Raw genomic sequence first — 13,597 nt, 5'->3', positions numbered from 1 at the left:
CACCAAAGCTGGGCTCTCTTCAGAAGTGATGAGTTCACTAACTGACCGCCCCCCCACCACGCCCCTTGACTTTCTCCATTGTTACAGCAATCCAAAGAACGTATCCTATGTCTCAGCTATAAATCAGTGTTACTAGTCAAGACTGGCTTTTCTTGTTTCTTTCCCTGCGGGATCCGTCATCCTGCTTCCCGGGTTTTCCCCAGCAACTGCAGTTGCAAACCCCTTTGGAAAAGCAATTCCAAGTTCTGTAACAGAACTCCCGAGATGAAACCTCCCTGTGCCTCCGGGGTTCCAATTCTGGGGCTCCTGTCTCGCAGCAGCTTCCCCCACGTACTTCCTGCCTGGGACATCTCCCACCTCTGGGACCCTGGAATAACCAGTAGCCCGCCCTGCCTGGACAGTGATCCCAGAGGCGCCCGCGCCTCAGCTGTACGGCAGAGTCCATGCCAAGATGGCCGCACCCATGAGAAATCTCCGCAGGGCGCCGCCATCGAAGCCGCGGGACCCTCTGAAGCGGCTCTTGGGGTGGCCGCCATGTCGGCCTCTGACTCCAACCAGGTCCTGACAAAGCCAGAGGCGGTGGACCGGAGGAGTGCAGGAACAGCCGACAAAGCCAGGCGTCCGAGGGACATGGCTGCGTCTGAGCCCGCGGACAGCGATGCGGTGAGGGCCGTAAGGGTCTGGGGGCGGTTTGGTGGTCAGTGATTGGAGGGTGACTGGAGTCTGAAAACAAGGTTTGAGAATTTGTGGCGTCGATGTTGAATAATCTTTTGGGAGACCGGTGTTCTGAGGGATCTAAGTATTAGGGTATTATGGTCACATAGAGTATTAGGTATATGGGTATAAAACCCGTGGTATTAGAAGCATTAGTCGGGGATTGCTATTATTTTAAGAAATCGGTGTTTTGACGGATCTGCCTAGTGATGCTTGGGGGCGGGGAGGCGTCTGTAACTGTCACTGACAGCGCTTGAGTCTGGGTCTGGAAAGCTAGCAAGATCAGAAATGGGGGCTTTGTGATGTATCTGAGATGGGGAAGCCCTATAAAAGGATTAGTATTGAGACTGTATGGGAACAGTCATTACAGGTAACTGAGGACTACAGGCTGTGGACTGTCAGAGGGGCAGTGTTGAGATTTGGAGAATTGGGCCTTTTGGAGTATGTGGGGTTCAGAGGTTGGGGCCTTGGGGTCGGGGATGGTGGTCCGATCAGCAGTGTCTTTCAGAGTCAGTGTTTTGTGTGCTATGATGGGTATTTGGGAGCCTGGAAGCTAAGGGGAGGATGATAGTTGGTGGAATATGAGCAGTGGCATATTGACGTGCCTATGGGGATAAAGGTTTGTCATCTGGGGAGAAAAGGTACCAAGAGTCCTGTCTCATTAGCGATGGGGTTCTTGGTAGGAATTATTAATAATTATTAAAAGTCCTTTATGATTCTGTGATTAGGATCCTGAGGTCAAGATTTTATGAGGTGGCTGGGCTTAATGAGGTCACTAACTGGAGTTCAATGGAGGTTATCGATTGTTCTGTGAAGAATGGTAATTGGGAACTTCTATGTAGAGGAGGTGTGTGACTGAGGAATATTTGGGTGTCAATGGATAGAAAACTGTAGAACAGACTGTAAGATGAGCATCTATTTTATGTCAGAGAATGTCTTAAGTAGCAACACACAGAGTCAGCCTGTCTTTTAATGTCTTAAATTCTAGAAACAGGAAGGAAACAACAAGAATGTTTATGGTGTAAGTAATATAGTTTCCAGGCAATAGTAACTGCTATGAAGAAAGTAAGAGAGGACAATGTGGTAGATCAGGAATGAGAGTTTTTTGAGTTAATCTTTTGAAGAAATGATAGTTGATTTGAACACAAATCATGACGGGCTGTGGCTAATGCATGGATCCAAAGAGTGTTCAAAAAAGAAAGAATGCCAATTGCTAAAGCCTGGAGATAGGAATTAAGTTCTTTTATACTAAAAAAAAAAAAAAAGAAAAAGAAGGAAGATTAATGTGGTTGGAACACACACACATACACAGACATACATATACAGGAAAAGTAGAAAAACATGAAAGAAGGTATTAGATCATGTAAGATCATACTGGCTAGTGTGGATTTGGATTTTATTCTAATTTCAAAGAGAAACCACTGGATTTAAGCAAGAAAGGAATTTGATCTGATTGATACATCAAAAAGATCATCATAGCTACTCTATGGAAAATGAGCTTAGCAGCTACAGTAGGTATCAGAAGGTCAGAGGTTTATTGCAGCAATCAAAGGCAAGAGATTATGGAGACAATTTGGACTTACACTGAAAAAATGAAATCATATTCAGAGTACATCGGGATATAAGCTAATAGGATGTATTGGTGAATTAATATGGACAATGGGATTGAGAGCTAGATTTTTGCCTTTAGGACCTGGAGTGTAGGATTTTTGTATATGCCAGAAGATGCTGTCTGTATAACCAAGTTCCTAGCAAGCTCCTTGAACACTGAGTGTCTTTGGATCTTTGCTGGAACTTTCCAACACATTTCACATGTGTTGCCAAAACTTGTGTCTGGAGGAAACAAGCATGTTCTATGTGACTCTACTTGGAAAGGATTCTTGGATGCTGTGTTCATTTTCAACCTGAACTCATCCCCTAATGATTCACTGATGTGCCCTGTGTCCTTTAGCTATAATGAACCATGGCCATGGCTATAGTTACATGCTGAATCTTATCACTCTTCCTATTGAATCACTGAGCCATATAAGGTTAATGTATTAAAAGCTGGTGAGTCTGTAAACAAATTGGAGCCAGTGAAAGTGGTTAAGAAATGGATGAAGCAATCAGTTCTGTCCATCATTAGAGCCTAAGGTACATAAACCATGGAGAAAAATTAAAGGTAGCCTCTGCTTGAGATCACTGCAGGGAAGCAGGATCCTTGGGAGATGGGTGGATTTTATTTAAAGTGAACAGATGAGGAGAGGTTAGAGCTGGAGTTTGATGACACTCAAAAGATTAAGGAGGGCTGTACTGATTTGGAGATTTGGAGGGCAGTGGCAATTAGTGTTGGGGGTTATTGAGAGTACAGACTGGAAGCCTGTGAGGTAGAGATTAGTGACATATCAGAGTCACATATTGCTGATCTGTGAGGGTGAGGAATTATCTTTAATGTTGGGCAAGCATGATTTTGGAAATGGTTGCCGGGACAGGAAAACTCCGCCTACATTGTTGAAATGTACATGGTGGTCAATAGTGGATAGTTGAGGTAAAAACAAATTCTGTTAATTAGATCACTCCTGAATGTAGAGAATTAAGAAATACTAGACTGAATAGGAGTATGATAGGAATCAGTAACACTCAAAGATGTGTCTGTGGCTTTTACTCAGAAGGAATGGGAGCCCCTGGAATCTGCGCAGAGGAACTTGTGCAATGAAATGATGCCAGAGAACTGTAGCAGTCCAGCCTCAATGGGTAAGGACGATCCCCACCACTCAGAACGTGCTCTCTGCAATCCCGTCTGCCTCAGGTCTCTGATGCGTTTTGTTGTTGCTGCTGCTAGTGCTGCTGGTGCTGGTGGTGGTGCTGGTGGTGGTGGTGGTGCTGCTGCTGGTGCTGGTGGTGGTGGTGCTGGTGGTGGTGGTGCTGGTGGTGCTGGTGCTGGTGCTGGTGGTGCTGGTGGTGCTGGTGCTGGTGGTGCTGGTACTGGTGGTGGTGCTGGTGCTGGTGCTGGTGGTGCTGGTGCTGGTGGTGCTGGTGCTGGTGGTGCTGGTGCTGGTGCTGGTGCTGGTGCTGGTGCTGGTGGTGGTAAGTCAGGGAGTTTCAGTCCTTTTTGGTATTAGGAAGGACACCTGTGCCATTGCCTTCCAAAGGGAAGGTCTATACTCAGTTGAGGTACATGGGTATTGTGAAATGTTAGAAGCCATATATGTTCATTAGCCTTGAAAGGCCCTTGAGTGCAAACATCAGGGCTTGATTTCTAAGACGGTTGGTCCAACACTCACTTTCTACCATTTCTTACGAGTAGGAAGTCAAGATCCCAAACAAGGCATGATCTCTAAGTTGGAAAAAAGAGCGATCACTGGAAGACGTGAGAACAACCAACCCAAGTAGTGTGAACAAAAACAGCACAACCCAAGAAAGCAGGAGCCAATGCAAGTAAGTTTTTAGTTTCTGGGAGCTGACTTTGGAATTCTTCAAAGAATACTTTGTAAGTTTTTATTAGGGCTGGGGATACAGCTCAGTAGAGAGAGTGCTTACTCACATGTGCAAGGATCTAGATCTAATCCTCTATATGAAAAAAACATTTTTTTCTTAAAAGTCCCAGATTCTCTTTTCTTAACCAGTAAATAGTAGAAAAGTACCAGAATCTCTCAGGAGAAAAAGAATTCAAACTACAGATATTTTCTTACTTTGGAGATTCTAATATCTTCTCTTTCTGTGAACTTGTGCACATGAGAGGCTTATGACAAGCTCTTACTTTATGGAAAAGAAAAAAAAAAATGAGTGAGTGGAGGCCACTGAATAACTCCTAAAATCACTGCGTGGATGTGGTCGCTCTCCATTTCAGCTCATGGGTTCCATGATCCTCTTGTCAAGTCCCATTTGTCTTTTTCTTAGCTGTCACTGCTATTACACAAGTCAGGTTCATCTTATCCCTGAGTCCAGTTCTCAGGAAGATTTAATGAGTTCACTTTTTTAAAATTCATCTTATATGCTGCTGATAAATCCCTATGATGATTTGAATGGCTAGAACAAGGCACCTGGTTCAGAGGGGTAGGCATGCATAACCTCTCCACAGGAGAGCTGCTGCAACCCAAATGGCCGTGCTGCTGGAGAGTCGCAGGGGCATGATCTTCCATAAAGAGCAATGTACAATCTGTTGCTGTTCTGACTGTGATGGGGGGAAAAGCTGAAAGGCAGGGCTCTGAGTCTGCAGTAACTGACTCCTTTACTTAGTCTCTCTGCCTGTCCATGTGCCCATTGCTTAGCTTCCAGAAGATTCTTGAACTATCCTCTCAATCTCATTCCTGATTACCGTATTTAAAAAGGAATTGTCTCTTTATAGCCTCAATTTTCTTCCTGCCCTCTACCCACACACCAATTTCCTAATGTATTACATTTTCTCCTGATGAATTCAGACATTCTTAGATCAGTTTTCTTTCTGCGTCTCTGGAAATGATGCCCCTGCTCCTAATAGTTTTGTGTCCTTCCTTTAACTACAAAACTCCCTGTACCTGTGTTCTATAAGACATCATCGCATCTGTCCATTAGTCCTTAATCCCTATGATGATTTGAATGAGCTGTCCCCCATAGTCTCCGGCATTTGAATGCTAGGTTCCCAGTTGGTGGTGCTGTTTGGGGAGAATTAGGAGGTGTGGCCTGTTTCCTGCTTGCAGTTCAAGATGTGAGCTCTCACCTTCTTGCTCCATGCCTGTCCCTTCCTGCCGTATCTCCCTCCATGACAGTCTCTTATCTCTCTAAAACTGACCTGTTGCCTTGGTCATGGTGTTTTAATCACAGCAATAGGAAAGTAACTAATATGATTGATACAGTCAACCTGCACACCCTCTAGTGCATATGTTAATAGCTTTGATTAACCTTAAATTCTTGTCTTGTCACAAGCTTCCTTTACTGCTGATGGTCCCTTAAGGTCATGTCTGTGTGTGTTCTGTTCCTCTATTGCATTGCTTTTAAACAGACACACATGTGTAAATACGAGCTCATTTTCTACATTGGCATCTTCTCAATGGACATCTCCAAGGCCTCTGTCCAAGGAGCTGCTTGTAGGGAAGTCTTTCCTTAGGAGTCCAACAGGGAGTTCCATCTTCATTAGTTGAGCACCCCCCCCCCCTTCTCTGTTTTTGTCCTCTGACTTTAGCCCTGGGTTCCATGATCCTCTTGTCAAGTCCCATTTGTCTTTTTCTTAGCTGTCACTGCTATTACACAAGTCATGTTCATCTTATCCCTGAGTCCAGTTCTCAGGAAGATTTAATGAGTTCACTTTTTTAAAATTCATCTTATATGCTGCTGATAAACATTACATATTTGCTGGGACTAGTGAGCTCCATGCTTAAGTTTCTGAAGATACATTTGATTTCTCTTAAAATTCAGGTTCTGTTGCTGTCTCAAATTAAGAAAATGATTTTTGCTGGGTGGTGCATGCCTTTAATCTCAGTGCTTAGGAGGCAGAGGCAGGCAGATCTATATGAGAAAGAGACCAGCCTGGTCTACAGAGTGAGTTCCAGGTCAGCCAGGGTTACACAAAGAAGCCCTGTTTTGAAAAACCGAAAAAGAAAAAGAAAGAAAGAAAGAAAGAAAGAAAGAAAGAAAGAAAGAAAGAAAGAAAGAAAGAAAAGAAAGAAAGAAGGAAAGAAGGAAGGAAGGAAGGAAGGAAGGAAGGAAGGAAGGAAGGAAGGAAGGAAGGAAAGAGAAAATGATCTCAGCTGTAATGAATTACTCTATCACACCCAAATCTGCCTGAGTATGATCTTATTCCATACCAGGACTGTAATCTGCATTGTCTTCATGCTTTCTCTTTGGGGGAGTGGATGTCAGTGTGACAGCTCAGTCCATCACTGTAACAAGTATGTTACGGGGCTAGGGAGATAGCTTTGTTTGTAAAGTGCTGCCCACACAAGCAGAAACACTTGAGTTCAGATCCTCAACCCTCATGTAAAAAGCTGTGCTTGGCAGTACACACCTGTAATCCCAGCACCAAGGAGGTGGAGACAGAAGGCCTGGAACTCACTGGCCAGCTTATCTAACCAATTGGTGAGCTCCAGGTTCAGTGAGAGACCTTGCTGCAAAAATAAATAAAAAATAAACAAACAAACAAACAAACAAACAAACAAACAAATAAGATGAAAAGAAAATAATCCAGGAATAGCTTGATGTCAAACTGACTTCCACATGCACGGGCACACATGTCTGTGTACACATACACAAATGAACATGCACACACACAGGTAGAATTTGTTTTAATGTTACATGTCAAGTGGATAGGTGTAAGTCTTGATCACTTTCTTTCAAGAAGGAAATTTGTCTCTGTCTTCCCGAAGACTTGGCATGCTACCTGGAGGGTCCTGTTTATGTCTTTACCCCAGGGTGCTGACTCTTCAGAGTCCCTGGATGAAAAAGCAGCCATCAGTTCAGCTTCTCTGGGCTCCCTACTGTGTCTGACTTCCACCAAACTTGTCTCTGTCTCTGTCTCTTGAGATGGGTCTCTATTATGTAGGCCTGACTGGCCTGGAACTCACAGAGATCCACCTGCCTCTGTCTCATGAGTGCTTGGAGTATAGGTGTGTGCCACCACACCCCACCAGAAAGCAAGTCTCTTAAATGCCCTCCATAAAAGAGAGAATTTCAGCCATTGGTTCAGATATTCTTATTTTCTTCACGTAAAACTCCTTTATCACTGAGATGACGATTCACTCTTTCATATGTTTTCCTCTTTAAATGTTTAAAATTCTTACTTCTGATGATTTCCCTGTTCCATTTCTATGCAGAGAGCCAGTGTGTGGGGGTGGTCTTAAAGTGTCTGTGGGGGGGGGGGGTAGTCTTAGAGAAGAGGAGCACTGTTTAAGAAGATTTCTCTAAACATAATTGTGGAATATGCAGGAGAAAGAATGTAAGCAACTACTTAGACTTGGAAATAAATTTTAAATTGATAATTGGCTGTTAGAGTGAAGACAGGAACCAAAGGTATGTTCTCAAAAGCAAACCTGAAAAATGGTGGGTGTATGAATGAATACATATTACTGTAGCACGAAGCTTAAATGGTCTTATTAATAAAAACAAACCCAAGCCAGGTATTGGGGTGAATGCTGGAAGATCAGAGAAGCAGAACAAGCCACAGCTTCCTCACCGTGCCAGTTCCTCAGCTGATCCTGTTTCCTCAGACTGAAAGCCTCTGAGTCCTCATATCCGAATGGATCTCAGCTGAACGGCTGCTAGAAGCCTAAAAGCTTAACCAGCCAAATGCTTCTAGTTTCTGGTCTTCACGCCTTATATACCTTTCTGCTTTCTGCCATCACTCCCTGGAATTAAAGGCTCACTTTCTGGGATTAAAGGCGTGAGTCACCATGCTTGGCTGTATCCTTGAACTCACAGAGATCCAGGTAGATCTCTGCCTCTGGAATGCTAGGATTAAAGGCGTGTGCTACCACTACCTAACCACTATGTTTAATATTGTGGCTGTTCTGTCTCTGACCCCAGATAAGTTTATTAGAGTGCACAATATTTTGGGGAACACAATACCACCACATATTACTCTCATTGGTTATTAAAAAGCTGATAGGCCAGTAGCTGGGCAGGAAGTTAGGTAGGAAAGCCAAACTGAGAATGATGGGAAGCAGGAGAGTGAAGTCAGAGATGCCAGCCAGCCAGCTTCCAAGCAAGCAGGACATGTAAAAAATGAGGTAACAAGCCATGAGCCATGTGGCAAAGCATAAATAGAAATATGGTTAATTTAAGTGTAGAGTTAGCTAGTAACAAGCCTGAGCTATTGGATGGGCATTTATAATTCATATTCAGCCTCTGAGTTGGTTTTTTGGGACTAGGCAGTCAGAACAGGAAACATCCATTAGAATGGAGCTGTTGGCTGTTTAGTAATGATGTCCTTGTTACATGGCTTATGGATGGGAACAGTGGGCCATCCTTCCCGGCTAATTGTCTCAGTCGTCTACTAGTTCCTCAGTTCTCCTTGGCAGACATATTCTCCATTTTAGTTTATTTTAGCTAGCCTTAGTAAATAGAGGGATTTATTGAAGAGCCATGAGTGTATCTCTTATAACCTAAAGGCAGAGACTTTAGCCAGACTCCACTGGAAACAAGAATTGGCAACTTGGAGGTCACAGGAATTGAAATTATGCACACTGTGTTCTTGAAGACAAATAGTCATACATTTCTACTTCTTTCTGTGTGTGAAAGCTTCATTCTTTGTATCAAAGAGCTCTTTATTTCATAGGATAAGTGTGGCTTTCATAGTACTTGCATTATGTCATCTTAAATTTAACCACAAGGGGGAGACTAGTAATGCCTTGCTGTGTGGCCCAGGCTGACCCCAACCTTATGAAACCCCTCCAGTTTCAGCTTCCTGAGTACTGGGATTAATAGGCATGTGCCACCCCACCTGGCACTGGCATCTTTCAACTTAATGCATCCCTTGTTCAGAGCTCCCATGTCTATTTCACCTCTATCCCAGGTTACAAGACCCGATTTCTTGCTGCTGCTTTTTTTTTTCAAGACAGGGTTTCTTGTGTAACAGCCCTGGCTGTCCTGGAACTCACTCTGTAGACCAGGCTGGCCTCAAACTCACATAGACCCCGCCTGCTTCTGCCTCCCAAGTGCTGGGATTAAAGGCATGCGCCACCACTGCCCAGCTAAGATCCTATTTCTAAGCAGGCAAATTTTGTACTTTAATCCCAGCACTCAGGAGGCAGAGGCAGGCAGATCTCTGTGAGTTTGAGGCCAGGCTGGTCTACAAAGCGAGTTCCAGGAAAGGCGCAAAACTACACAGAGAAACCCTGTCTCGAAAAACAAAAACAGCAACAACAAAAAATTTTATCCTAATGACTACTATCAGTCTTCTTCCCCCTGGTTTTCCTGCAGCTTTCTCTCCCTCAAGCAGATAGGGACATTCATTCTTGGTGCTTGTTTCCCATTGGCATGTTAGGGTTGAATACTTATTCAAACAGGGCATCTCTTTATGAAACTTACAAAGAATTTCAGTGGGAGTGCAAAAATTTACAAGAATGTCTCATTAAATTCTGTTTTAGAAGTCCAGCACGATGATGAGCAGATAGAGGAAAAGCAGAAATCTCAAGGCAAACTCATTAAGGAAGCCACGTTCAAGAAGAAAAGTTCAACTGGTAAGAAAAGCAGTGAGTGTGCTTCATTGGAGACAAAAGGTGTCAGTAAAAAACATGTTCCTTCCAAAAAAAGGCTTCCGAAACCTGCCTCACATGGGAAGAACTTGAAGCAGACTTTAGACTTCCCTGGTCAGATTGAAAACGCTACAAAAAAGAAACCTGATAAAGCTAAAGAGCACAGGAAATCATCCAGCCCTACCATATCTGAAACAAAGAAAGCTAAGATTCCAGCTAGAAAGAAATGTGAGAAAACACCCAACAGTAAGTCACCTGGTAAAGGTGACCGAAATCCAGCTGGCAAGAGGTATGAGAAAGTGTGCCATCGTAGCTCCCCCAACACGAAAGAAGACAAAATCCAGACTAGAGAGAAACAGAAATCACCCAGCCATAGCGGTTCATCTACTGTGTCTGACAAAGCTCCAGCTTCTGGGAAACCTTATGAATGCAATCAATGTGGGAAGGTCCTCAGCCATAAACAAGGACTCCTTGACCATCAAAGAACTCACACTGGGGAGAAACCGTATGAATGTAATGAGTGTGGGATAGCTTTTAGCCAAAAGTCCCACCTTGTTGTACATCAGAGAACTCACACTGGAGAAAAACCATATGAGTGTGTTCAGTGTGGCAAAGCTCATGGCCATAAACACGCCCTCACTGACCATCTAAGAATTCATACTGGAGAAAAGCCCTATGAATGTAATGAATGTGGGAAAACCTTTAGACACAGCTCAAACCTCATGCAACATGTAAGATCTCACACAGGTGAGAAGCCTTATGAGTGTAAGGAATGTGGCAAATCCTTTAGATATAATTCATCTCTTACTGAACATGTGAGAACGCACACAGGTGAAATACCATATGAATGTAGTGAATGTGGCAAAGCTTTTAAGTATAGTTCATCCCTGACTAAACACATGCGAATTCATACTGGTGAGAAACCATTTGAATGTAATGAATGTGGGAAAACTTTTAGCAAAAAGTCACACCTGGTTATACATCAAAGAACTCATACAAAAGAGAAACCTTATAAATGTAATGAGTGTGGAAAAGCCTTTGGACATAGTTCATCTCTTACTTACCATCTGAGGACTCATACAGGTGATTGTCCCTTTGAATGTAATCAGTGTGGTAAAGCCTTTAAGCAAATTGAAGGCCTCACTCAACACCAGAGGGTTCATACCGGGGAGAAACCCTATGAATGTGCTGAATGTGGGAAAGCCTTCAGTCAAAAGTCCCACCTCATCGTACATCAGAGGACTCACACAGGGGAGAAACCCTTTGAGTGTAACGAATGTGGAAAAGCCTTCAGTGCAAAATCCCAACTTGTTATACATCAGAGATCCCACACTGGAGAGAAACCCTATGAATGTGATGAATGTGGGAAAGCCTTCAAACAAAATGCTTCTCTTACCAAACATATGAAAATTCACTCAGAAGAGCACTCTCACGAGGACAATTGATTCCTCTCATGTAGGAAATCTGACAACTGACTGGTTCGGTTTTGTTTAACTCTAAAAGATGTTCTCAACTTGATGAATATTTGAAAATCTTTTTTAGGAAATCACTACTTGTTATACATGAGAGCATTTGAATACGATCTTTACATAAGAGCAATGGATGGTAATAAAATTTCAACTTCATCCTAAACCGTTACAGAAAATACTGTATTTTTACACTTGTTATAAATTATCTCCATATTTAGAATAAAATATGGAACTTTTAAAATTGTGAATAAGGATCTGGGGAGATAGTTTAATCAGTAAAATGTGTCCTAAACTAGTTTGAGGACCTGAATTTCATCCCTAGGATCCATGTAAAAAGCTAGATGTGGTGGCATGTGCTTGCAGTTTTAGAACTGGGAAAGTTGAGACAGGAGAGTCCCTGGGACTAGCTTGACCAGCTAGACTAGCCTAATTTGCAAGCCCTAGGTCACAAGGAGAGAGACTCTTTTAAAAACAAGGAACAGTGCTCCTGAGGAACAGTACTCAAGGTTGACATTTGGCCTGCACATGTTCACCCACACACATGAACACACACACACACACACACACACACACACACACACACACACACACACACACGTGAAAATATTATTTAGCAACAAATGAACAGTAAAATATGCCAACAATTCATGAACTGTTTGGGTGTTGTGTACTTAAGAACCACAATTAGTATTTAATTTGCATTTATGCTTATTGCATACTTACTGCCTTTTGTAAAAAAGTGTAGTCATCCAATCTGGTATCAACTAGCTTTCTTTGTTAAAGTTTATGTTAACTCTGAATCAGTAGAAAACTTTCTGTTTTTTTTGTTTTGTTTTGTTTTTTGAGACAGCATCTTACCATGTATCCCTGGCTAGCCTGGAACTTGCTATGTAGACCAGGCTGGCCTTGAACTAACAGAGATGTGCCTGTCTCTGCCTCTCAAGTGCTGGGGTTAAAGGTTTAAATAGAAAGCTTTAAGGAGTTTTGTCTAGATGTTGTTAAAAGGTTAAGAAGAAGTGGGGAAAAAGCTGAAAAACTGCTGGTAGAGAGTGATACTCAAGTTGTGTTGCTACGTACAGAAAAGTAGATGGTTGAACAGTATATATAGTATGTCCTCGTTGTGGACAAAAAGTATGTGTGTTTTGCCTGTCTTTTTCTGCTTCTCTGTGTACATATGTATGTATTTATACTCATATATTTGTATATGAATAGACTTGGGTTTTTTTAATCTAGAAGAAATTTTAATGGTTACCACTGAACACAGAAGTACAGGATTGAGGTCTGACATTTTTATCATGTACATCTGTTTTATTCAAATATATATTAAAATACTTTTATATGCACAAATTAACAGTTTAAAAATACATCTGAGTCTATTCCACAGTGCTGTTTGACAAAGTAACATAAGGTTTCTATGCTCACTTATGAAAAATTAATTTGAGGTATATAACATTAAACCTTGATATTGAATTCACAAAGATTTTCCTGTTGAACACAGATTTTGTTAACATGATATACAACTATAACGGCACTTTATTTCTCTTGCTTGCTATTAAACTGAAGATGAATTTTGATTGCAGGTGAATGAAGGTGGTGTTTCGAACCATCATTCCATTTTATTTCATATTCAGAGTGCTAATTCACAAATGCCTTAATCAGGGATTTCAACTGTATTGCAACAAATGTCTCCATACCCTGTTCTTGCCCAGTGAGAAGATACTGTTGCTGGATCACTCACTCTGCTGCTTTGAGAGTCTGTTTCAGAATGCTTGTCAAGCATGCATCCCAGAAGGTGCTGTGCTTTGTTCAAGAGACCTAGCTGCCATTGCATGCTCTACTAGCTAGGGTCTGTTGCTGTGACCAGCCACCATGACTACAAGCAACTTGGGGAGAAAAGGGTTTATTCCATCTTACATCTTTATAGTCCATCATCCAGGGAATTCAGGGCAGGAACTGAAGGCAGGAATCTAGAGGTAAGAAGTGAAGCAGAGGCCATGGAGGAGTGCTGCTTCCTGGCTGGCTTCTCATAGCTTGCTCAGCCCGCTTTATTGTGCATAGGACCACCAGCCCAAGGGTGGCACCTCTCACAGTGAGCTGGGAACTGTCACATCCACCATCAACCAAGACAATGCAGCTAGGCTTTCCCATGGGCCATTCTAGTTGGGGCATTTTGTCAACTGATGTTTCCTCACGCACTCATAATCCCAGCACTTAGGAAGCTGAATCAAGAAGATCACAACTTGGAAGCAAGCTTTTAAAGAGCCCCAT

At 42.6% G+C, this 13,597-nt stretch overlaps 1 protein-coding gene across 1 annotated transcript; it reads left to right on the top strand.

Annotated features, from left to right (window-relative positions):
• Window positions 1-491: 491 nt before the first annotated feature.
• Window positions 492-12,903, top strand: Zfp37 (ZFP37 zinc finger protein). Its single transcript, XM_052717568.1, has 4 exons — window positions 492-663; window positions 3,363-3,447; window positions 4,001-4,063; window positions 9,672-12,903. The coding sequence occupies exons 1-4, from the start codon at window positions 535-537 to the stop codon at window positions 11,303-11,305; spliced, it is 1,911 nt and encodes a 636-aa protein (XP_052573528.1). The 5' UTR covers window positions 492-534; the 3' UTR covers window positions 11,306-12,903.
• The last annotated feature ends 694 nt before the right edge of the window (window positions 12,904-13,597 follow it).

Source organism: Peromyscus californicus, unplaced genomic scaffold, assembly GCF_007827085.1.
Source record: "Peromyscus californicus insignis strain IS unplaced genomic scaffold, ASM782708v3 Scaffold_5__1_contigs__length_169319896, whole genome shotgun sequence".
NCBI classification, from domain to species: domain Eukaryota; kingdom Metazoa; phylum Chordata; class Mammalia; order Rodentia; family Cricetidae; genus Peromyscus; species Peromyscus californicus.
The sequence above is the reverse complement of the archived record's forward strand: the minus strand, read 5'-3'. Positions and strand labels throughout refer to the sequence as shown.

What these genes read in the sequence shown, in the direction of transcription:
- Zfp37 (XM_052717568.1), top strand. Translation starts at nt 535, where the DNA reads ATGTCGGCCTCTGACTCCAACCAGGTCCTGACAAAGCCAGAGGCGGTG. An exon ending in AGCCCGCGGACAGCGATGCG is followed by an intron (nt 664 to 3,362) that starts GTGAGGGCCGTA and finishes GCTTTTACTCAG; the next exon opens with AAGGAATGGGAGCCCCTGGA. An exon ending in AAGAGCGATCACTGGAAGAC is followed by an intron (nt 4,064 to 9,671) that starts GTGAGAACAACC and finishes TTATTCAAACAG; the next exon opens with GGCATCTCTTTATGAAACTT.